Here is a 24,362-nt window from a genome sequence, read left to right as displayed (position 1 = left end):
CCTGGGAGTTTTCATATAAAATCTCAGCCTTTACATTATTTTTATTGGCCTAAAATACCCTGCATACGTCCCTATAGCACTGGGGCAGGTGGCGAGTTTGAGCTGCGGAATCGGGGAGCCGGTCTCCTGGCTCCCGCGGATTGCGGCCTACTCGTCGCCCAGAATTTTCACTCCGTTCCTCGGCGGAGGGACGGACCTGCCGTAGACGCTGTACGGACCTGCCTCCACCCTGCTCATCGCAGGGACATTGAAACAGAACCCCTGGGGATCCCTGTTGGCTAGCGGAAGGAGACCTGGGACCTGATAGAAGCCGGGAGGTGCGCTCCGGGGCGCGGGCGGCGGCCATCTTGGAGGACGGAGCATGGGAGCTGAGGCGGCGGAGGCACGGAGAAGACGCCTGACGGACCTAAGAGGTGAGCGTATAGCAGCATCCTCCCCACTGAAGTGACTGCTCGCCACCCCCGCCCGAGTCCCGGGTGTGTACACCGTCCACCGGCAGCGCGCTGCTACGAGGGGCCGTGGGCCCGGCCGGGGCTATCCCCCCCCCTGCTTGTTGGATAAAAGCGTGCAGCCGGGATCTCTTGCTCCTGGGCCTACGAAGGGACTGCAGCTGCGGGACCCGACGGAGCGCCATATCCCTGCTCTCCCCCACCAACATTTACCTATCCCCGCTCCTGCCACATCCAGCGGCATCCAGCAAGAGTCCGCAGTCGTCCCCCTAACGGTCGACCACCAGGTGGCGTGCGGATCGGTTTGGGGCCCTCTCTGGAGGTTGTTTCCCGTCTTCCGGACCTCACCTGATTGCTGAGCCCTGCTCACCCTCCCCCCTGCTCACCCTCCCTCCTGGACCCACAGCATTGACATCGCAAAGCACACCTGGGGGCCCTAAACTGAGGTGAGCCCCACACATGCTGGCACACCATCTCTCTCCCCAGCATTTGATTTAAACCTATACGCAGGAGGTGCCTCTTGGCCCTTTTCAGTGAGACCATCATTCACCGGGCTCAATCTCGCTCACTCTCCCCCTAAGGGCCACCTATAACCATATATAACTGGGGCTATTTGTTTCTATCTCAAGGCACTGGACTTTTCCTATACTACAACCTACAGCCCGGGGGTGCCACCCCCCCGGCCCTCTGCCGGAGTCTCTCTATACGATACCCAAGTCCCCCATGATCTCTTCAAGCCGGGGAATGCTCTGCTGAATTCCCATGGGCACGACCCGGGGGGTCTTCTCATGCTCTGTCTCTATGCAGCCTACATGATGGATCACTAATTACTTACGTTATACCTCAGCTCTGACCTATGACCTTCGCTATCTTCGGGACTGTCCTACACCATGCCTAAATCTAAATCCAAGTCTAAGAAAGCCACAGCTTCGGCGGAAATCTCGACCTTTATATCCAAGATGAAGTCTAGTGCGGCCAAACCCCTAGTTGCCCCCCCTTCTGACCTGGTTTCGGAATCTGAGGAAGAATCATCAGTCCCTGAACCTTCCATGAAAGAATGCTTCTCCTCAATTCTAACGGAAATGAAGTCGCTGAAGCAGGCTTTCCACTCGGAGATCCACAAAGCCATCTCCGGCCTTAAGGTCGAGATATCCGATCTTGGAGCCCGCACTAATGAGGTGGAACAGAAAATCGATGAAGTCATCACCTTCCAACAGGAGCTGGAGCGCTCAGTACAAGTCATGCAGGAGGATATATACCTTCTCCAAGATCAACAAGAGGACGCTGATAATCGCGCAAGACGTAACAACCTGCGCATTAAATATATCCCAGAGTCAGTAGAACCAGCCCAACTGGAGGATTTTCTCCTCAGGTTCTTCCAGCACCTCCTACCGGACATTTCCTGCGAGCAGTTCCTCTTGGACAGAGCCCATCGCTCACTACGTCAAAAGCCCTCAACCTCATCTCCCCCGCGAGACGTAGTTTTACGCTGTCACTATTTCAAAACCAAAGAGAGAATTTTGTCAGCTGCCCGGAATAAAGATGTGTGCCTCTTCGAATCACATAAGCTATTGGTGTTTCAAGACTTATCCCCTACTACTCTCAAGAGACGCTTTGATTTGAGGGAGTACACCCAAATCCTCAGAAATAACAAAATCCGCTACAGATGGGGCTTCCCTTTTGCTCTAATTGTACAGCTGGATGGGAAAAGTCTGGTAGCACGTTCCAAAGAAGAGGCTCACAGGCTCCTGTTGAGACTGAACCTGCCCCCCCCGGAGGCCAACAAACCTCCCTCCCCACGGGATGCGCCAGATCTCCGACATTCCCCAAACTCACCCCTCCCTCAGCGAGCGCCTAGACGTCTTTGGTCGACAGTCCCGGAGAAAACCTCTACAAGCCATGACCCGCCGTGAAAGTTTCTGCACAGATGTACTGCTGGGTCACTATAGGCGTAAAATGTCAATGTTTTACAAACTAGTTTAGAGTTGTAAGAATCTCTTTCTGAGTTGAGATTGTTTATTTGCTTATTTACTTATATAATTCCAACGGTGGTCCACTGTGGCAGGTTGTTACAACGACCCCCTCGGTCGCCCCCCCCATAAGTTTAATTGGTGGGCGTCCCGGTGGCCGAGGCCGCGCCCTCCACCGAGCCTCCATAGTCAGTTTTGAGCATGAGGGAGTTCTCTTCTCCCTTAAATTCCCCATACGGGTGCTCAAACATACAGACCCGTACGCAGCGTACAATGGGTCGGTGGCTCGGTCAATTCTACTTGTTTATTTTACAGTATCTTAAAGGTCTTTTTGTGACTTTTATGATTTTTCTTTTTTTTCTTCTTTCTCTTTTTCTTCCCCTTATCTTTCTTCCCCAACTTCCCGCTCTTTCTCTCCCCCTTGTTCCCCTCGTTTCCCAGGGAGTCTACTTAAGGTTCAATAAGAACTCTTATGCTATACTTATACCTGTAACATTATGTCTGTTAACGTAATATCCTACAATGTGAAGGGCCTTAACAGTCCTCAAAAGAGGACCAAGTTATTTCTTTTTCTGAAACAGGTGAGGGGAGATCTGGTATTCCTTCAGGAGACGCATTTTAAAGGGATTTCCCACCCTGAACTATGTTCTAGACGCCACCCTGTTGCCATACACGCCTGTGATCGCACTCATAAGAAAAGAGGGGTCGCCATTCTGATTCCCGCCCATTTACATTTGGAATCAGACCGAATCATTAAGGATAAGCGCGGTAGGTTTCTCATTATAGTAGGTAAACTTAATAATGTCCCTATCACCATGGTTAATGTCTACGCTCCCAATATTAACCAGGCCTCGTTCTTTGCTTCCTTAGACTCCAAAATCGCCCAATGTAGGAAAGGTGACCTCTTAATAGCAGGAGACTTTAACACCATACTACATCATAGTCTGGATCGCTCCCATCCCCTCCCACGGTCCCAGTCCCGTATCAGCACCCGCAACTCTAGAGCCCTACAGTCGCTGCTTAAAAATCACCTCCTATTTGACTCCTGGAGGGTTGTTGATCCCCTAATTAAGGACTACACGTTCTATTCTCCAGTCCACAATCTATATACTAGAATTGATATGATTATGGTCGGAAGGGACCTAACATCCAGAATCCAGAACTGCTGTATTTATCCAATCACGTGGTCTGATCACGCCCCGATTTCTCTGACTCTGACTGGGCTAGCCCGCACTCCTCCCCCCCCCTCCTGGTCGCTTAACGACGCCCTCCTCCAACAACCTGAAGTATTACAGCAAACCACTCAGGTATTAACTGACTACTTCAACGAGAACCAAACCCCCGGTATATCCGATACGACCCTGTGGGAGGCACACAAGGCGGTCCTTCGGGGCCACTTCATTCAGACTGCGGCCAGGATCACCAAGCAGCGCTCCCAAAAGATTCTAGAGTTATCTAACCAGCTCCACCAAATGGAGGAAGTGCATAAGTCCTCTCTAGACCCTGCTGATTTTGAGACGGTTCTTAAAATCAGAGGAGAACTTAATTCACTATTGTCTCATAAGACTGAAATGTGCCTTAGACGTCTTAACCAGATTTACTACGAAAAAGGGGATAAGGCGGATAAACTATTAGCCAGAAAGTTGAGGGCTAGGATTTCCTCCAAAAATATCTTATCCATTCGCACCAAACAAGGGGCTTTGACCCATGATCCTGACCGCATTCTGGGTGAATTCGAGGAATTTTACAAATTGCTGTACAACTCGGAATCTACCCCCCCCTCATCACCGAGACTTGAAAAGGGAATTGATTCCCTCCTAGACAAATGTAACCTACCGTCACTGAATAGCGCGACAGTGTCCCAATTAGGCTCTGAGATTACTATTGAAGAAATAGAGAACGCACTAAAAACTCAGAAACCGGGCAAAGCCCCTGGACCCGATGGGATGTCAATTACTTATTATAAGAAATTTAAGGGATTGCTTCTACCCCACCTTTGCCGGCTCTTCAATGGTTTCCTAAGTGGTAACCCTCTATCACCCCGTACCTTAGAGGCACGAATAGTCTTAATACATAAACTTGGGAAAGATCCCAACTCCTGTGCCAGCTACCGCCCCATTTCCTTATTGAATAACGATATTAAGTTATTCGCCAAAATTATAGCCTTAAGATTAAACCCTGTCCTCCCGCGCCTAATACACGCTGACCAGGTGGGCTTCATCCCAGGCCGACAAGCCAGAGACAATACACGAAGAACTATTAATCTGGTTCATCTTATTAACAAAACTAAAATACCTTCTGTCCTTCTCTCACTAGATGCAGAGAAGGCTTTCGACAAAATACTATGGCCTTTCATGTTTGCCACTCTACGCGGATTTGGTCTGGGAGGAAGCCTACTTCAAGGCATTCAGGCACTTTATTCCAACCCCTCCGCTAGAGTTCAGGTCAACGGCAAAGACTCTCAACTCTTTCACATTAGCAACGGTACACGCCAGGGGTGTCCCTTGTCTCCACTAATTTTTGCTATGACGATCGAACCTCTGGCGTGTACGGTTAGGGCCAACCCCGATATCAAAGGCATACATGTTGGGGAAGAGGAATTTAAACTGTCATTATTCGCAGATGATGTCCTCCTGACTATCTCCTCTCCCAATATATCCATCCCTAATCTATTTAAAACCCTCTCATTATACTCTCATTACTCTGGATATCGTATTAATTACTCCAAGTCGGAGGCCCTCCCACTACATCTTGATGAGAATACCAGATCTCTCCTTGCTGCTAACTATAACTTCTCTTGGCGCTCCAAGAAAATCAAGTACCTTGGAGTGTACATTACAAACTCCTACGACTCTCTATACTCTGAAAACTTCCCTGCCCTTTTCAAATGTATAGAGTCTGACCTTAGAGCTTGGGACAAACAGATTATAGCCTGGTTTGGACGGATAGTTTCAATTAAAATGAACATCCTCCCGAGGGTCTTATATCTGATCCAAACAATCCCCGTGAGCATCCCTGCTGAGGCCCTATGTCGAATCCAGAAATTATTTGTAAAATTTATATGGTCTGGTAAGCCCCCAAGAATTAGGACCTCCACTCTGATACGTGACCCGCTGGCGGGGGGTAGGGGATTGCCGGATATTCGTAAATATTATCATGCAACCCACCTGAGTCAGGCTCTGGCATGGTTCTCCCCTGCCCCCCACCTGCCTTGGATCCGAATCGAGCTTCTGGCGGCCGGGGTCTCCTCTTTGGTTTCCCTCCTCTCACCGACCAAGCCACTGCGGTCATTACAAACCTGTATCCCTTCGACAAAACTCACTTGCGCCTTGTGGCTCTCCTGCATTCGACATTATGGCCTATCCACTTTCCCATCTTCTATCACGCCCATATGGGATAACAGGGACTTCCCTCCAGGCTCCACTTTGCAATCTCACTCGTGGCTTCATCTGAATCCACGCCCGGGTATCGTATTTGATTTCATAGAGGGCTCCTCATGGCGTTCTCTACAATCTTTAAGTGACAGATACGATATCCCCCAACCCGTGTTTTACGAATATTTACAGCTCCGCTCCTTTTTAAGTTCCCTTCCCAAATCCCAGGTTATCCGCCAACTCACCCCCTTGGAACGTCTATGTATTTACTCTCCTATGCGGCAGGGTATTATCTCTATACTCTACGGATTATTACGTTCCCTGAAGGCAACAAGCACCCTCCCCCATGAACAGAGGTGGGAACGGGACCTAGGCCCTCCACCTGATGAAGACGCATGGGAAACCATTAGACAAAAGGTTGCCCAATCATCAATTTCCTCCCTTGTGAAGGAAAACTCTTATAAAGTCTACACTAGATGGTATCGGGTCCCAGCAATACTGCATAAAATTTTTCCCGGGTCCTCCCCATTGTGCTGGCGTGGATGTGGCCAGATCGGAGACTTTAAACACATCTGGTGGTCATGTCCCAAAATGCATACGTTCTGGTCTCAAGTGGAGGCTCTCTTAGGTTCTGTCTTCTGTTCAAGGATAACTCTGGACCCCTGGTCAGCTTTGCTGAGCCTACCTTTACCCAACCTAGACAACCAAGCTAATAGCTTAGTTCTTCAAATCTTACATGCAGCCCGCTGTGTAGTGGCAAAAAATTGGAAAAATACCAATACTCCCTCTAGAAGCATGCTAATTGCTAAAATTTGGCATATTTCCACGATGGAGAAAATCACAGCCTCCTTACATGACAGGTCGGACAAATTTAGGAGGATATGGGAACCATGGTTCACCTATAATACGCCCCACGCTACCGGGATTGGATGAGATATGTCACACTATGAGGCAGCTCTCTACACCACATAGGTCCCAATTAACTTAAGAGGTGTAATACAGACCCTGGTTGTACAGATGGTGTGATTGGTAGCTGGGAAATATTACTCTCCTATCACATGTACTCACCTAGTCCGCCTCTCTGACGAACCACCACTCTCCCACCCCCCCCTCCCTCTCCTTTCTTGCCCACACTCTTTTTCTCTCTCCTCTTATCAGAACCTTTCTTATTATTTTCTTTATATGATTGTTTGATGTTTAAACATAAAAAATTGTGATGGTCGAGTCATGCATACATTGGGTATTGTCACAATATGCCTTTGTCTCTGTAATATTCGGTTACTCCCTAGGGGATAACTTGTATGTGATTAAGCATTTACTTGGAGCTATCATCTCCTGTTTGTTCTGTACTTGCATGCTCGACTTTTCTTTAATAAAAATATTAATTAAAAAAAAAAAAAACAGATTTACCGTATTCAGACGCATAGCGAAAGAAACAACAGTAATAGTATACAGACTCATATGCAATAGGCACTTATCTAACTATTCGTACTCAAAAAGGTAGATAGAGACTTAGTGCTGTATTACCCGTACTCAGTATAGTGGGATACACGGAGACTCACCTCGCTTCCAGGACCGATCAATACGTTAGCGAATGCTGAGTGGATCCAGATGCTACTAATGTACACTCCATGAACCTATAGTGAACACAGACGCACCTGTCACACAGCCGCCTATGCTGCGGCGTCTGAGACGGAAAACAGTTCATGGCGGGAGACTCGGAGTAAACTGGTCATGAACTGGGGGGAGGGGCGACCAGGAGAGCGTCTGACTTCCCACTGCTGACATCAACCCTAGGGATCGCGGCCTCATACTATTCCTGGAGCCTCTGATCTCTAAGGCCTAGCGCTGGTGCACACAAGGTGTCCGTATTCCCCTTCTTAGCGGAACCGATGCCTTACCTTCTCCCCGTGCTCCGGCCACAGCCTGGTAACGTCTATTGGACCTGCTAGTATATCCGACACAGACGCCCGCCGAAACAGCACTGTACTCGTGGGTAAGCGTTGTTGCGACCTGGCAGAAAGTTGTTCTTTCTAAGGTACGTATAAGACGCTTTTTAGACAGATCACTCAAGAAGAAACAGTAAGACTACAAAAATAAAATAAGAAAGCTTAGTGCTGCTAAAAACCAGCAGCCCTCTGACCATGGTCCGGCTCCTGTCGCACCAAACAAAAAACTGATTTGCTTGAGCCAGGAGGCGAGGATATATGGACGGGCCCATTGCATGCTGGGAGGCCGAAAAGCTTTGACCGATTAGTGCAAATCCGCTGTCGCTTCATCATATCCCAATGTTATCCTGTGGATAACCTGTGGACCCTGCCAGAGAAATGGCGTCCATACATGTGGTTAAGCAAGAACATACGCATACATATTGTTTCAAACGTTTCTAAGCAATACAAATAGATCTTTTTTCCCATATATAATGAGAGAACCCTTAACTATGGAACCCTCGTTATATGCAGTCTTCTATGCAACCTCTGGGAGCGTACCGAGCGCTCCCTGTAATTATACATGTCCACAATCATGCCCCCAATGCCTGACGCTCACCCAGTGGGGATATGCGATAGGCAAATCATAGATCATGCTCCCTGCACCCTCTGTGTGCTGGGAGCCGTGTGCGCTGCACCACAAACATGGTCCTAATCCTTGCCGCTCACCCAGCGGGGATACGCAACAGTCATATACATAGATCATGCTTCCTGCACCTTCTGTGTGCCGGGAGCGGTGTGCACTGCAGTCGGCGCCTATTTGGTGCAGAGACCCCTTCACTGTGCACAGCAAGCTCATCTGATGCGGCTCTGGGGTTCTCCCGGCGGCGACTCTCGGAGGCTCTCACCGCTACAGTGACAAGGGACCTCCCCTACGATCTCTCCTCCACACCGGTGCACATAGCATTCCCGCCAATAACATGGAGCGTCGGCAGTAAACCGCCCGCTCTTTGCTTATCTTAAAGCCAGTGGAGTCTTCCCCTGAATGAATCTCTGCAGCTGGAGGAGCCGGATGCTCAATCCCGGACCCTCACTTCTTAGTAACTGGGGAAGGGATTGTGTGCTGTATGGCTGAACATGGCAGTGCTCCTCTGCAAGCGCCCACGTGTCAGCAGCGGCTGGAGGCAGTACAAACCCGGAACCACACTTCTCAGTAAGTGGGGAAAAGATTGTCTGTAAAAAAATAAGATTTTACACACCGGTAAATCTATTTCTCGTAGTCCGTAGTGGATGCTGGGGATTCCGTAAGGACTATGGGGAATAGACGGGCTCCGCAGGAGACAGGGCACTCTAAGAAAGAATTAGGACTACTGGTGTGCACTGGCTCCTCCCTCTATGTCCCTCCTCCAGACCTCAGTTAAGGAAACTGTGCCCGGAAGAGCTGACAGTACAAGGAAAGGATTTTGGAATCCAGGGTAAGACTCATACCAGCCACACCAATCACACCGTATAACTCGTGATAAACTTACCCAGTTAACAGTATGAACAACAACAGAGCATCAGACAAACCTGATGCAACCATAACATAACCCTTATTTAAGCAATAACTATATACAAGTATTGCAGAAGAAGTCCGCACTTGGGACGGGCGCCCAGCATCCACTACGGACTACGAGAAATAGATTTACCGGTAAGTAAAATCTTATTTTCTCTAACGTCCTAGTGGATGCTGGGGACTCCGTAAGGACCATGGGGATTATACCAAAGCTCCCAAACGGGCGGGAGAGTGCGGATGACTCTGCAGCACCGAATGAGCAAACACAAGGTCCTCCTCAGCCAGGGTATCAAACTTGTAGAACTTTGCAAAGGTGTTTGAACCTGACCAAGTAGCCGCTCGGCAAAGCTGTAATGCCGAGACCCCTCGGGCAGCCGCCCAAGAAGAGCCCACCTTCCTTGTGGAGTGGGCTTTTACTGATTTTGGAAGCGGCAATCCAGCCGCAGAATGAGCCTGCTGGATCGTGTTTCAGATCCAGCGAGCAATAGTTTGCTTTGAAGCAGGAGCACCCAGCTTGTTGGACGCCTACAGGATAAACGGGATGCGGTCAGGATGCCGCCGGACGGAATCCCGGCGGTCGAAATACAGACGCCGGAATCCCGACCGCCACAATCCCGACATATTCTCCCTCCGTGGGTGTCCACGACACCCATAGAGGGAGAATATAATAGTGTGCCGAGCGTAGCGAGGCACCGTGCCCGCAGCGTGGCGAGCGAAGCGAGCCCGCAAGGGGCTTCGTTCCGCTCACCACCCCTGTCGGGATTGTGTGGTCGGGATTCCGGCGTCGGTATTTCGACCGCCGGGATTCCGACCGGCGGCAATTAGTACTGATCCCGGATAAACAGCGACTCAGTTTTCCTGACTCTAGCCGTTCTGGCTACATAAACCTTCAAAGCCCTGACTACATCCAGTAACTCGGAATCCTCCAAGTCACGAGTAGCCCCAGGCACCACAATAGGTTGGTTCATATGAAAAGATGACCCCCACATTTGGCAAAAATTGCGGACGAGTCCGCAATTCTTCCCTGTCCATATGGAAAACCAAATAGGGGCTTTTATGTGACAAAGCGCCAATTCTGACACACGCCTAGCCGACGCCAAGGCTAGCAGCATGACCACCTTCCACGCAAGATATTTTAACTCCACGGTTTTAAGTGGCTCCAACCAGTGTGATTTCAGGAAACTCAACACCACGTAAAGATCCCAAGGTGCCACTGGGGGCACAAACGGGGGCTGAATATGCAGCACTCCCTTTACAGACGTCTGAACTTCAGGTAGAGAAGCTAGTTCTTTTTGAAAGAAAATGGATAGAGCCGAAATCTGGACCTTAATGGACCCCAATTCTAGGCCCAAAGTCACTCCCGACTGTAGGAAGTGAAGGAAACGGCCCAGCTGGAATTCCTCTGTAGGGGCATTCCTGGCCTCACACCAAGCAACATATTTTCGCCGTATACGGTGATAATGTTTAGCCGTCACGTCCTTCCTAGCCTTTATTAGCGTAGGAATAACCTCATCCGGAATCCCTTTTTCTACTAGGATCCGGCGTTCAACCGCCCTGCCGTCAAACGCAGCCGCGGTAAGTCTTGGAACAGACAAGGTCCCTGCTGCAACAGATCCTGCCTTAGAGGCAGAGGCCATGGGTCCTCTGTGAGCATTTCTTGGAGCTTTGGATACCAAGTCCTTCTTGGCCAATCCGGAACAATGAGTATTGTTCTCACTCCTCTTTTTCTTATGATTCTCAGCATCTTGGGTATGAGAGGAAGAGGAGGAAACATATAAACCGACTGGAACATCCACGGTGTCACCAGTGCGTCTACAGCTATCGTCTGAGGGTCTCTTGAGCTGGCGCAATACCTCTGTAACCTTTTGTTGAGGCGGGGTGCCATCATGTCCACCTGTGGCAGTTCCCACCGACCTACAATCTGCGCGAAGACTTCTTGATGAAGTCCCCACTCTCCCGGGTGGAGGTCGTGCCTGCTGAGGAAGTCTGCTTCCCAGTTGTCCACTCCCGGAATGAACACTGCTGACAGTGCTCGTACGTGATTCTCCGCCCATCGAAGAATTCTGGTGGCTTCCGCCATCGCCACCCTGCTCCTTGTGCCGCCTTGGCGGTTTACATGAGCCACTGCGGTGATGTTGTCTGATTGAATCAGCACCGATTGGTTGCGAAGCAGGGTCTCCGCTTGACTTAGGGCATTGTATATGGCCCTTAGCTCCAGGATATTGATGTGAAGGTAAGTCTCCTGACTTGACCACAGCCCTTGGAAACTTCTTCCCTGAGTGACTGCCCCCCACCCTCGGAGGCTTGCATCCGTGGTCACCAGGACCCAGTCCTGAATGCCGAACCTGCGGCCCTCGAGTAGGTGAGTACTCTGCAGCCACCACAGAAGAGACACCCTGGCCCTGGGGGATAGGGTGATCAGCCGATGCATCTGTAGATGCGATCCGGACCACTTGTCCAACAGATCCCATTGAAAAGGTCCTCGCATGGAACCTGCCGAAGGGAATGGCCTTGTATGACGCCACCATCTTTCCCAGGACTCTCGTGCATTGATGCACCGACACCTGTTTTGGTTTTAAGAGGTCTCTGACCAGTGTCATGAGTTCCTGAGCCTTCCCCGTCGGGAGAAAACCTTCTTCTGGTCTGTGTCCAGAATCATGCCCAGGAAGGGCAGACACGTCGTAGGAATCAGCTGCGACTTTGGAATATTCAGAAACCAGCCGTGCTGTTGTAACACTTCCCGAGAGCGTGCTACACTAATCAGCAACTGCTCTCTGAACCTCGCCTTTATGAGGAGATCGTCCAAGTATGGGATAATTGTGACTCCTTGCTTTCGCAGGAGCACCATCATTACTGCCATTACCTTGGTAAATATTCTCGGTGCCGTGGACAGACCAAACGGCAACGTCTGGAATTGGTAATGACAATCCTGTACCACAAATCTGAGGTACTCCTGATGAGGTGGATAAACGGGGACATGAAGGTAAGCATCCTTTATGTCCAGAGACACCATAAAATCCCCCTCCCTTGCGATGACCGCTCTGAGCGATTCCATCTTGAACTTGAACTTTCCAAGTATATGTTCAGGGATTTTAAATTCAATATGGGTCTGACCGAACCATCTGGTTTCGGGACTACAACATGGTCGATTAATAACCCCCTCCTTGTTGAAGGAGGGGAACCTTGACCAACACCTGTTGAAGATACAATTTGTGAATTGCAGTTAACCCTGTTTCCCTCTCGGGGGGGAAGCCGGCAGGGCCGTCAGTGAGGAGGCATCTTCTCAAAGTCCAGCTTGTATCCCTGAGACACAATATCTATTGCCCAGGGATCTAACAGGGAGTGAACCCACTTGTGGCTGAACTTACGAAAGCGTGCCCCTACCGGGCCTAGCTCCGCCTGTGGAGCCCCAGCGACATGCGGTGGATTTCCGTAGAGGCCGGGGAGGACTTCTGTTCCTGGGAACTAGCTGTGTTGTGCAGCTGGTTTCCTCTGCCCCCGCCTCTGGCAAGAAAGGACGCACCTCGGACTTTCTTGTTTCTTTGTTCGAACGGCTGCATTTGATAATGACGTGCTTTCCTAGGCTGTGCAGGAATATAAGGCAAAATATCAGAATTACCAGCTATAGCTGTGGAGACCAGGTCCGAGAACCCTTCTCCACACAATCCTCAGCCTTCCATATGCCACTTAAGTTGGCATCATCTGTCCATTGCATATTCTACAGGATACGTCAAGCAGAAATCGACATAGATTTGCCTCTAGGACCCAGTATACTCATGTCTTTTTGGGCATGTTTTATGATATATATCTCTTAAGACAGCATCTTTAATATATATATATATATATCTATCTATATATCTCTATCTATATATATATATATATCTATCTATATATCTCTATCTATATATATATATATATATATATATATATATATATATCTCTCTCTCTCTATATATATATATATATATATATATATATATATCTATATATATATCTATATATATATATATATACACACACACACACACACACACACACACACACACACACACACACACACACACACACATACATACTAGGGTCTCAATTTCTGCTGATAAGGTACCTGTCCACGCCGCCACAGCGCTATAAACCCATGCCGACACAATCGCCGGTCTGAGTAGTGTACCCAAATGTGCACGCTATCTGCAGGATCCCTGAGAATAGCTAGGGCTACCTTTTGGGCAAACGTGACACCCTAGGGGAAGATTCCCATCACATCCTGGCCCTAGTGGGGAAAGGATACTGCCTGGGAATTCTTTGTGGGAAGCTGCAGTCTCTTGTCTGGAGATTCCCGCTCTTTTTCCTCATGAGAGGAGGGAAATTTACCTCAGCTTTCTTCCCCTTAAAATGTGTACCCTTGTGTCAGGGACAGAAGAGTCATCAGTGATATGCAAATCATCTTTTATTACAATAATCATATATTGAATACTTTTCTGCCATTTTGGCTGTAACTTTGCATTATCGTAGTCGACACTGGAGTCAAACTCCGTGTCGATATCAGTGTCTATTATTTTGGATAGTGAGCATTGTGAGACTCTGAAGGTCTCTGCGCCATAGGGACAGACATGGGTAGATTTCCTGTCTGTTCTCTAATCTTTTGTGCAATAAATTCACCTTAGCACTTGCACATATCCAAACAGGTGTCGGTGTTGTCGACGGAGACACCCTCTCACACACATATTAGCTCCATCTCCTCCTTAGGGGAGCCTTTTACCTCAGACATGTCGACACACACGTACCGACACACCACACACACAGGGGATGCTCTATTTGAAGACAGTTCCCCCACAAGGCCCTTTGGAGAGACAGAGAGAGAGTATGCCAGCACACACCCCAGCGCTATATAACCCAGGAATCACACAGTAACGTAGTGTTAACCCAGTAGCTGCTGTATATATTGTTTTTACGCCAAATTTATGTGCCCCCCCCCCCCCCCCCCCCTCTCTTTTTCACCCTCTTCTATCGTGCTTCTGCAGGGGAGAGCCTGGGGAGCTTCCTCTCAGCGGAGCTGTAGAGAGAAAATGGCGCTGGTGAGTGCTGAGGAAGAAGCTCCGCCCCCTCAGCGGCGGGCTTCTGTCCCGCGATTTTGTGTAAAATAATGGCGGGGGCTCATGCATATATACAGTGCCCAACTTTATATATATCCACTTTGCCAAGAGGTCTCCAATTGCTGCCCAGGGCGCCCCCTCCTGCACCCTACAGTGACCGGAGTGTGTGGGTGTAATGTGGGAGCAATGGCGCACAGCTGCAGTGCTGTGCGCTACCTCATATGAAGACTGGAGTCTTCTGCCGCCGCTTTTGAAGTCTTCTTGCTTCTCACACCGGCTTCTGGCTCTGCGATGGGGACGGCGGCGCGGCTCTGGGATCGGACGACCAAGGGTGCGTTCCCGTGTTCGATCCCTCTGGAGCTAATGGTGTCCCGTAGCCTAAGAAGCATGACCTATCCGCAGTTAGTAGGTCTGCTTCTCTCCCCTCAGTCCCACGTAGCAGAGAGTCTGTTGCCAGCAGATCTCTCTGAAAATAAAAAATCCTAACAAAATACTTTCTATCTAGCAAGCTCAGGAGAGCTCACTAAAGTGCACCCAGCTCGTCCGGGCACAGATTCTAACTGAGGTCTGGAGGAGGGACATAGAGGGAGGAGCCAGTGCACACCAGTATTCCTAATTCTTTCTTAAAGTGCCCTGTCTCCTGCGGAGCCCGTCTATTCCCCATGGTCCTTACGGAGTCCCCAGCATCCACTAGGACGTTAGAGAAATAAAATGTAAAGTCTGGAGCTAAATCCAGCACGTACCTTTCCCTGAGAGGCACAAACACACTGGTGGTGTTATGGGAGTATAGAGAGGGTGGAGGGTTACACATTTAAATATTTAAATGTACCAATCCCTGCTATCGCACCGTCCATATCCCAAGGGTACTCCAGTGACCCCTAGTGGATGAAAAAGAAAAGTAGAATCTGATAGGTTGCTATGGGCAACATCTCCACTTCTAAAAACCCGCACTTTAGTAAATATACCCCTAGGAGAGAGGGGGACAGGGATTAGAGAGAGAGACGAGAGGTGGACAGAAATGAGAGACCGACAGGGGAGGGGGGCTTGAGACGAGACACAGCTGGCGACCTGGCAAATGAAGTAGCTTTGCCAATATAGCTACCAGTACTCTGTGTGCTATCTTGTGAGCACATCAGTATTATCCACCTTCGTCCCAATATTAAGTGCTAGCATAACACTGCCCATTTGTACATTTTCATAGCATAAGAGCAAGTGCTATAATTAAATTCTCTTCCTGTTTTATAATTAGATGTATAGAGGTGATCATTTCTAGGTTAGTGTACTGTCTACCGATAAACCTAAATAATATTATATTAGGTAATCTCATATTGAACGTTAAGTGAACTTTACACAGTTCACTCTGCAATACTGGCAGAATAGTTCTATACGGTTTTCAACTTAAAAGTCATATTTGCATTTTACATATTTTAAATGCATATTTGTATAACATACCTTTTCATCCATATCCAACCTATATGGAGTTAGCTGGAATTGTTTGGGTTTTTTCCTTCCTGTGTCCGGTACTACAAAGCTGGGTATCCCTAATGCTCCAGTGTAAGAGAAGCCCCAAACAAAAACACGGTCCTTTCTCTTAGATGTTTTTCCAACATACTGAAAGGTTGGAAGCTCATCCCCGGATTTGCTTTTCCCCACCGGAGTTGCTAAGTGTCTCACAAGTACAAATCTGGGTTTCAGGTTGCACAAGCCTCGGCCAACAAGGAACGATGTACTTGCCATTCTTCTTCCTAAGGCTGGAATGACAAACAGTTTATAAAAATATTGATTGTCATGGCTAGGGCAACCACAGAATAAGAAATAAGAATGTTAATAGTAACACAAAAGCATGCAAGCTCTGCTTGTGTGTCATTTGTAAGCTGATTTGTAGTTGGAGGTGTTGGACCAACATGTAATCAATGTAAACCAACAGTGATGCAAGATTCTTGTCACACTAATTCTAGAAGACTGTTTTAAACGCTTCAATCGCTTATTTTCGTAAAGCACACAACACAAAAAAAAATCTACAAAAGACTGGCCATGATAAAAACTGTAAGGTTACTTATAATGGTAAAAGAAGAATAATCTTCATTGTTTATTTGTATGCTGACACAAATTCAATCAACATAAAATACAGGAACAATATCAAGCACAACAAGACATGGGACCCGATGCTGATTGGATCTCAGGTTTCTATCACATGCTGGGGGCCGCCTAGCGCAGGGCAAGGCTACTCAGCATGCTGACCATGTCATCCAACGGCTGCGACCGCAATTCAGCTGTGGATGCCCCGTCTTCGCAGCCCGGCTGTCACAGGGGCCTTGCGAGGCCAAGAAATGTGTGACCTTAGCCTCGCCACTCCGAAAAAACGTAGCAGACACGCACCCAATTTCTGGCAATGCTGCCCGTTCCTGCCCCCTGAACGCTTCTGCCTGTCAATCAGGTAGAGGCTGTTTACGGAGGGCTGCCTGCGATCATGCGCAGTATGTGTCCTCATCTGCAGTTTTCCGATAATCGTGAAACTGTGCAGCGGATCGCACAAGTAATCTGTACTGAATGAGGGCCTCAGTCCCACACAGAAATAAAAGTTTCATATCAAATTAATCAGAACGGTTTCCTTGTGCATCCTAGATGAATTGGGTTGTAACTAAGACACGTTTTCGGGCAAAAAAAAAAAAAAAAAGATTCTCACGCAACCTGGCGTGCCAATATCTATACCAGAATAATACAGCTTCAATAATATTGCAGCATGAAACATAATAGGTACAGGCAGGATCCTGGCGGTCACAACCTTGGCTGTGGAATCCAGACACTCAAAATGCCAATGGATTCCAAAACTGAGTATTAGTGTTAGGGTTAGATTTAGGGTCAGGCACACTAATCACAAGAAAAAACATTTCTGTAATAGGTATCTATTTAGTAAAAGCTAAAAACAGCTATTCTCCAACACTTTAGCTGGAGAAAGCTGTAGATAATAGGATTTTTGGTTACTTACAATTGAATCCTTTTCTCTTGAGCAGACTGGGGGATGATGGACAATGGGAACTGCAGGTTGGGACTAGAGATGGCACTTAATGTAAACTGTAGCTTTAAATCCAGAGCGTCTATCCCCTGCAACCCCATAATTCCAGTACATATTTAAAAGATTTCGAAAAGGAGTTGCAGTAACCAAGTGAAACTGTTAGAACAATAAAATAAACCAGTAGGGAAAAGATGGTCAAGAACCAACACCTTGCACAACTGATTGTGAGGGAAAGAATGCAGTATCCCCAAGCACGCTTAAGAGAAAAGCACTAAATGGTAATGAACCAAAAAATAAGAATTTACTTACCGATAATTCTATTTCTCATAGTCCGTAGTGGATGCTGGGGACTCCGTAAGGACCATGGGGAATAGCGGCTCCGCAGGAGACTGGGCACATCTAAAGAAAGCTTTAGGACTATCTGGTGTGCACTGGCTCCTCCCCCCATGACCCTCCTCCAAGCCTCAGGATACTGTGCCCGGACGAGCGTACACAATAAGGAAGAATTTTGAATCCCGGGTAAGACTCATACCAGCCACACCAATCACACCGTATAACCTGTGATCTGAACCCAGTTAACAGCATGATAACAGAGGAGCCTCTGAAAGATGGCTCACAACAATAATAACCCGATTTTTGTAACAATAACTATGTACAAGTATTGCAGACAATCCGCACTTGGGATGGGCGCCCAGCATCCACTACGGACTATGAGAAATAGAATTATAGATAAGTAAATTCTTATTTCTCTAACGTCCTAAGTGGATGCTGGGGACTCCGTAAGGACCATGGGGATTATACCAAAGCTCCCAAACGGGCGGGAGAGTGCGGATGACTCTGCAGCACCAAATGAGAGAACTCCAGGTCCTCCTCAGCCAGGATATCAATTTTGTAGAATTTTACAAACGTATTTGCTCCTGATCAAGTAGCTGCTCGGCAAAGTTGTAAAGCCGAGACCCCTCGGGCAGCCGCCCAAGATGAGCCCACCTTCCTTGTGGAGTGGGCATTTACAGATTTTTGGCTGTGGCAGGCCTGCCACAGAATGTGCAAGCTGAATTGTACTACAAATCCAACGAGCAATAGTCTGCTTAGAAGCAGGAGCACCCAGCTTGTTGGGTGCACACAGGATAAACAGCGAGTCAGATTTCCTGACTCCAGCCGTCCTGGAAACATATATTTTCAGGGCACTGACAACGTCTAGCAACTTGGAGGCCTCCAAGTCCCTAGTAGCCGCAGGCACCACCAATAGGTTGGTTCAGGTGAGACGCTGAAACCACCTTGGGGAGAAACTGAGGACGAGTCCTCAATTCCGCCCTGTCCGAATGGAAAATCAGATAAGGGCTTTTTCAGGATAAAGCCGCCAATTCTGACACGCACCTGGCCCAGGCCAGGGCCAACAGCATGACCACTTTCCATGTGAGATATTTTAACTCCACAGATTTAAGTGGTTCAAACCAATGTGACTTTTGGAACCCAAAACTACATTGAGATCCCAAAGTGCCACTGGAGGCACAAAAGGAGGCTGTATATGCAGTACCCCTTTTACAAACGTCTGAACTTCAGGGACTGAAGCTAGTTCTTTTTGGAAGAAAATTGACAGGGCCGAAATTTGAACCTTAATGGACCCCAATTTCAGGCCCATAGACACTCCTGTTTGCAGGAAATGTAGGAATCGACCCAGTTGAATTTCCTCCGTCGGGCCTTACTGGCCTCGCACCACGCAACATATTTTCGCCAATTGCGGTGATAATGTTTTTGCGGTTACATCCTTCCTGGCTTTGATCAGGATAGGGATGACTTCATCCGGAATGCCTTTTTTCCTTCAGGATCCGGCGTTCAACCGCCATGCCGTCAAACGCAGCCGCGGTAAGTCTTGGAACAGACAGGGTCCTTGCTGGAGCAGGTCCCTTCTTAGAGGTAGAGGCCACGGATCCTCCGTGAGCATCTCTTGAAGTTCCGGTTACCAAGTCCTTCTTGGCCAATCCGGAACCACGAATATAGTGCTTACTCCTCTCCATCTTATCAATCTCAGTACCTTGGGTATGAGAGGCAGAGGAGGGAACACATACCCTGACTGGTACACCCATGGTGTTACCAGAGCGTCTACAGCTTATTGCCTGAGGGTCCCTGGACCTGGCGCAATACCTGTCGAGTTTTTAATCATGTGGAAGACTTCTGGGTGAAGTCCCCACTCTCCCGGGTGGAGGTCGTGCTGAGGAAGTCTGCTTCCCAGTTGTCCACTCCCGGAATGAATACTGCTGACAGTGCTATCACATGATTTTCCGCCCAGCGAAGAATCCTTGCAGCTTCTGCCATTGCCCTCCTGCTTCTTGTGCCACCCTGTCTGTTTACGTGGGTGACTGCCGTGATGTTGTCCGACTGGATCAACACCGGCTGACCTTGAAGCAGAGGTCTTGCTAAGCTTAGAGCATTGTAAATGGCCCTTAGCTTCAGGATATTTATGTGAAGTGATGTCTCCAGGCTTGACCATAAGCCCTGGAAATTCCTTCCCTGTGTGACTGCTCCCCAGCCTCGCAGGCTGGCATCAGTGGTCACCAGGACCCAGTCCTGAATGCCTAATCTGCGGCCCTCTAGAAGATGAGCACTCTGCAACCACCACAGGAGGGACACCCTTGTCCTTGGTGACAGGGTTATCCGCTGATGCATCTGAAGATGCGATCCGGACCATTTGTCCAGCAGGTCCCACTGGAAAGTTCTTGCGTGGAATCTGCCGAATGGGATTGCTTCGTAGGAAGCCACCATTTTACCCAGAACTATTGTGCATTGATGCACTGAGACTTGGCTCGGTTTTAGGAGGTTCCTGACTAGCTCGGATAACTCCCTGGCTTTCTCCTCCGGGAGAAACACCTTTTTCTGGACTGTGTCCAGGATCATCCCTAGGAACAGAAGACACGTCGTCGGAACCAGGTGCGATTTTGGAATATTGAGAATCCAATCGTGCTGCCGCAACACTACCTGAGATAGTGCTACACCGACCTCCAACTGTTCCCTGGATCTTACCCTTATCAGGGAATTGTCCAAGGAAGGGATAACTAAAATTCACTTCCTTCGAAGGAATATCATCATTTCGGCCATTACCTTGGTAAAGACCCGGGGTGCCGTGTACCATCCATACGGCAGCGTCTGAACTGATAGTGACAGTTCTGTACCATAAACCTGAGGTACCCTTGGTGAGAAGGGTAAATTTTGACATGAAGGTAAGCATCCTTGATGTCCCGAGACATCATGTAGTCCCCTTCTTCCAGGTTCGCAATCACTGCTCTGAGTGACTCAATCTTGAATTTGAACCTCTGTACGTAAGTGTTCAAAGATTTTAGATTTAGAATCGGTCTCACCGAGCCGTCCGGCTTCGGTACCACAACAGTGTGGAATAATACCCCGTTCCCTGTTGCAGGAGGGGTATCTTGATTATCACCTGCTGGGAATACAGCTTGTGAATGGCTTCCAAAACTGTCTCCCTGTCAGAAGGAGACATCGGTAAAGCCGACTTTAGGAAACGGCGAGGGGGAGACGTCTCAAATTCTAATTTGTACCCCTGAGATATCACCTGAAGGATCCAGGGGTCTACTTGCGAGTGAGCCCACTGCGCGCTGAAATTCATTGAGACGGGCCCCCCACCGTGCCTGATTCTGCTTGTAAAGCCCCAGCGTATACTGAGGGCTTGGCAGAGGCGGGAGAGGGTTTCTGTTCCTGGGAACTGGCTGATTTCTGCAGCCTTTTTCCTCTCCCTCTGTCACGGGGCAGAAATGAGGAACCTTTTGCCCGCTTGTCCACGAAAAGACTGCGCCTGATAATACGGCGTCTTCTCATGTTGAGAGGCGACCTGGGGTACAAACGTGGAATCCCCAGGTGTTGCCGTGGCCACGAGGTCTGAAAGATCGACCCCAAATAACTCCTCCCTTAATAAAGCAATACTTCCAAATGCCGTTTGGAATACGCATCACCTGACCACTGACGTGTCCATAACCCTCTACTGGTAGAAATGGACAACGCGCTTAGACTTGATGCCAGTCGGCAAATATTCCGCTGTGCATCACGCATATATAAAAATGCATCTTTTAAATGCTCTATAGGCAAAAATATACTGTCCCTATCTAGGGTATCAATATTTTCAGTCAGGGAATCCGACCACGCCAACCCAGCACTGCACATCCAGGCTGAGGCGATTGCTGGTCGCAGTATAACACCAGTATGTGTGTAAATACCTTTTAGGATACCCTCCTGCTTTCTATCAGCAGGATCCTTAAGGGCGGCCATCTCAGGCGAAGGTAGAGCCCTTACAAGCGTGTGAGCGCTTTATCCCCCCTAGGGGGTGTTTCCCAACGCACCCTAACCTCTGGCGGGAAAGGATATAATGCCAATAACATTTTAGAAATTATCCGTTGTTATCGGGGGAAACCCACGCATCATCACACACCTCATTTAATTTCTCAGATTCAGGAAAACTACAGGTAGTTTTTCCTCACCGAACATAATACCCCTTTTTTGGTGGTACTCGTATTATCAGAAATGTGTAAAACATTTTTCATTGCCTCAATCATGTAACGTGTGGCCCTACTGGAAGTCACATTCGTCTCTTCACCGTCGACACTGGAGTCAGTATCCGTGTCGGCGTCTATATTTGCCATCTGAGGTAACGGGCGCTTTAGAGCCCCTGACGGCCTATGAGACGTCTGGACAGGCACAAGCTGAGTAGCCGGCTGTCTCATGTCAACCACTGTCTTTTATAAAGAGCTGACACTGTCACGTAATTCCTTCCAACAGTTCATCCACTCAGGTGTCGACCCCCTAGGGGGTGACATCACTATTACAGGCAATCTGCTCCGTCTCCACATCATTTTTCTCCTCATACATGTCGACACAAAAGTACCGACATACAGCACACACACAGGGAATGCTCTGATAGAGGACAGGACCCCACTAGCCCTTTGGGGAGACAGAGGGAGAGTTTGCCAGCACACACCAGAGCGCTATATATATACAGGGATAACCTTATATAAGTGTTTTTCCCCTTATAGCTGCTGTATAGTTAATACTGCGCCTAATTAGTGCCCCCCTCTCTTTTTTTAACCCTTTCTGTAGTGTAGTGACTGCAGGGGAGAGACAGGGAGCTTCCCTCCAACGGAGCTGTGAGGGAAAATGGCGCCAGTGTGCTGAGGAGATAGGCTCCGCCCCTTTTTCGCGGACTTTTCTCATGCTTTTTTATGGATTCTGGCAGGGGTTAAATGCATCCATATAGCCCAGGAGCTATATGTGATGCATTTTTTTGCCATCCAAGGTGTTTTTATTGCGTCTCAGGGCGCCCCCCCCAGCGCCCTGCACCCTCAGTGACCGAAGTGTGAAGTGTGCTGAGAGCAATGGCGCACAGCTGCAGTGCTGTGCGCTACCTTGTTGAAGACAGGACGTCTTCTGCCGCCGATTTTCCGGACCTCTTCTGCCTTCTGGCTCTGTAAGGGGGCCGGCGGCGCGGCTCTGGGACCCATCCAAGCTGGGCCTGTGATCGTCCCTCTGGAGCTAATGTCCAGTAGCCTAAGAAGCCCAATCCACTCTGCACGCAGGTGAGTTCGCTTCTTCTCCCCTTAGTCCCTCGATGCAGTGAGCCTGTTGCCAGCAGGTCTCACTGAAAATAAAAAACCTAATCTAAAACTTTCACTAAGAAGCTCAGGAGAGCCCCTAGTGTGCACCCTTCTCGTTCGGGCACAGAGATCTAACTGAGGCTTGGAGGAGGGTCATGGGGGGAGGAGCCAGTGCACACCAGATAGTCCTAAAGCTTTCTTTAGATGTGCCCAGTCTCCTGCGGAGCCGCTATTCCCCATGGTCCTTACGGAGTCCCCAGCATCCACTTAGGACGTTAGAGAAATCCTAATTTCTCTTGCAGCAAGGCTGGGGGGACACTGGACCATAAGACGTTGAACAGCCACCCTCAACGGAGGGAACACTCAGGATGCCTGACTGGAGAACTGTACACCCAAAGTGAGGGCTGCCAGAGGCAAAAATAATCGTTAGGGTAGACTTACCGTTGATAACCCTATTTCTCCTAAGTCACCAGGATAACATTGGGATATGAGGTAGCAACAGCGTATTGGCACCAAATGCTTTCAGCCTCCCAGAATGCAACGGGCCCGTCCCTATGTCCCCGCCTCCTGGCTCAGGCAATTCAGTTGTTTCTCCAAAGCTCAAGGCAGAAGCATCATAGAGAGCCCTAATCAGGCGAGAACACCACACATGCACACCCTTCCGTACAAGAAGGATGAGGTTAGTGAGTGAAAGGATCCTCAAATCAGGTGCGTCAGGGTGGGATCTCTGTGGATCCTGTCCACTTAAAAGAAATAGAGTTATCAACAGTAAGTTTACCATAACGATTATTTCTCCTGCAGTGTCCACAGGTTATTCACAGGATAACATTGGGATTTCCCAAAGCAATTTAGTGGTGGAGATGCTCCTGATTGGACAGGAGAATCCTTCGCCCGAATTCAGCATCCTGAGAGGCAAAGGTATCAAAGGCATAATGTCTAATGAAGGTGTTAATGGAAGACCATGTGGGTGCCTTACATATCTGTTCTGCTAAAGCACCACGTTGTGCTGCCCATGATGGACCTACCTTACGAGCAGAGTGAGCAGAGACAATAGCCGAAACAGGGAGATCAGCTTGAGAATATGCTTCTGAAATCGTCATTCAAAGCCACCTCGCTAGTGTACGCTTGTCATCAGGCCATCCTATCTTGTGAAACCTGTAGAGAATGAAGAGAGTGTATGTTTTTCTGATGGCACTGGTACGATCCACGTAGATCCTTAAAGCATGGAAAACGTCCAACGATGCATCTCCCCCAGAAAGGTCCGGCCCTTGGAAGACCGGGACTACAATTTATTCGTTAAGGTGGAATTTAGACACCACCTTAGGAAGATACCCAGATTTGGTTTTGAGAACCGCTTTATCTGGATAAAAAAAAAAAATCAGA

The 24,362-nt window shown here is 48.6% G+C and overlaps 1 protein-coding gene across 6 annotated transcripts in view; it reads right to left on the bottom strand.

The window, feature by feature from the left end:
• RCC1L (RCC1 like) overlaps nt 1-24,362 on the bottom strand; it is a 157,231-nt gene that overhangs the window by 91,330 nt on the left and 41,539 nt on the right. For 3 of the 6 annotated variants that reach the window (XM_063953733.1, XM_063953732.1, XM_063953736.1), the window contains one exon: nt 15,819-16,117. The exons of 1 other annotated variant lie outside the window; for it this stretch is intronic. In XM_063953733.1, the coding sequence (XP_063809803.1) occupies nt 15,819-16,103 (285 nt within the window). In that variant the 5' untranslated portion in view covers nt 16,104-16,117. Of the gene's footprint in view, nt 1-15,818; nt 16,118-24,004; nt 24,135-24,362 lie in introns of all 6 variants that reach the window. 2 more of the 6 variants (XM_063953734.1, XM_063953737.1) reach the window with 1 other exon arrangement.

Source organism: Pseudophryne corroboree, chromosome 2 (assembly GCF_028390025.1).
Source record: "Pseudophryne corroboree isolate aPseCor3 chromosome 2, aPseCor3.hap2, whole genome shotgun sequence".
In the NCBI taxonomy this organism is placed as follows: domain Eukaryota; kingdom Metazoa; phylum Chordata; class Amphibia; order Anura; family Myobatrachidae; genus Pseudophryne; species Pseudophryne corroboree.
Note: the sequence above shows the minus strand (reverse complement) of the source record. Positions and strands in the feature narration are given on the sequence as shown.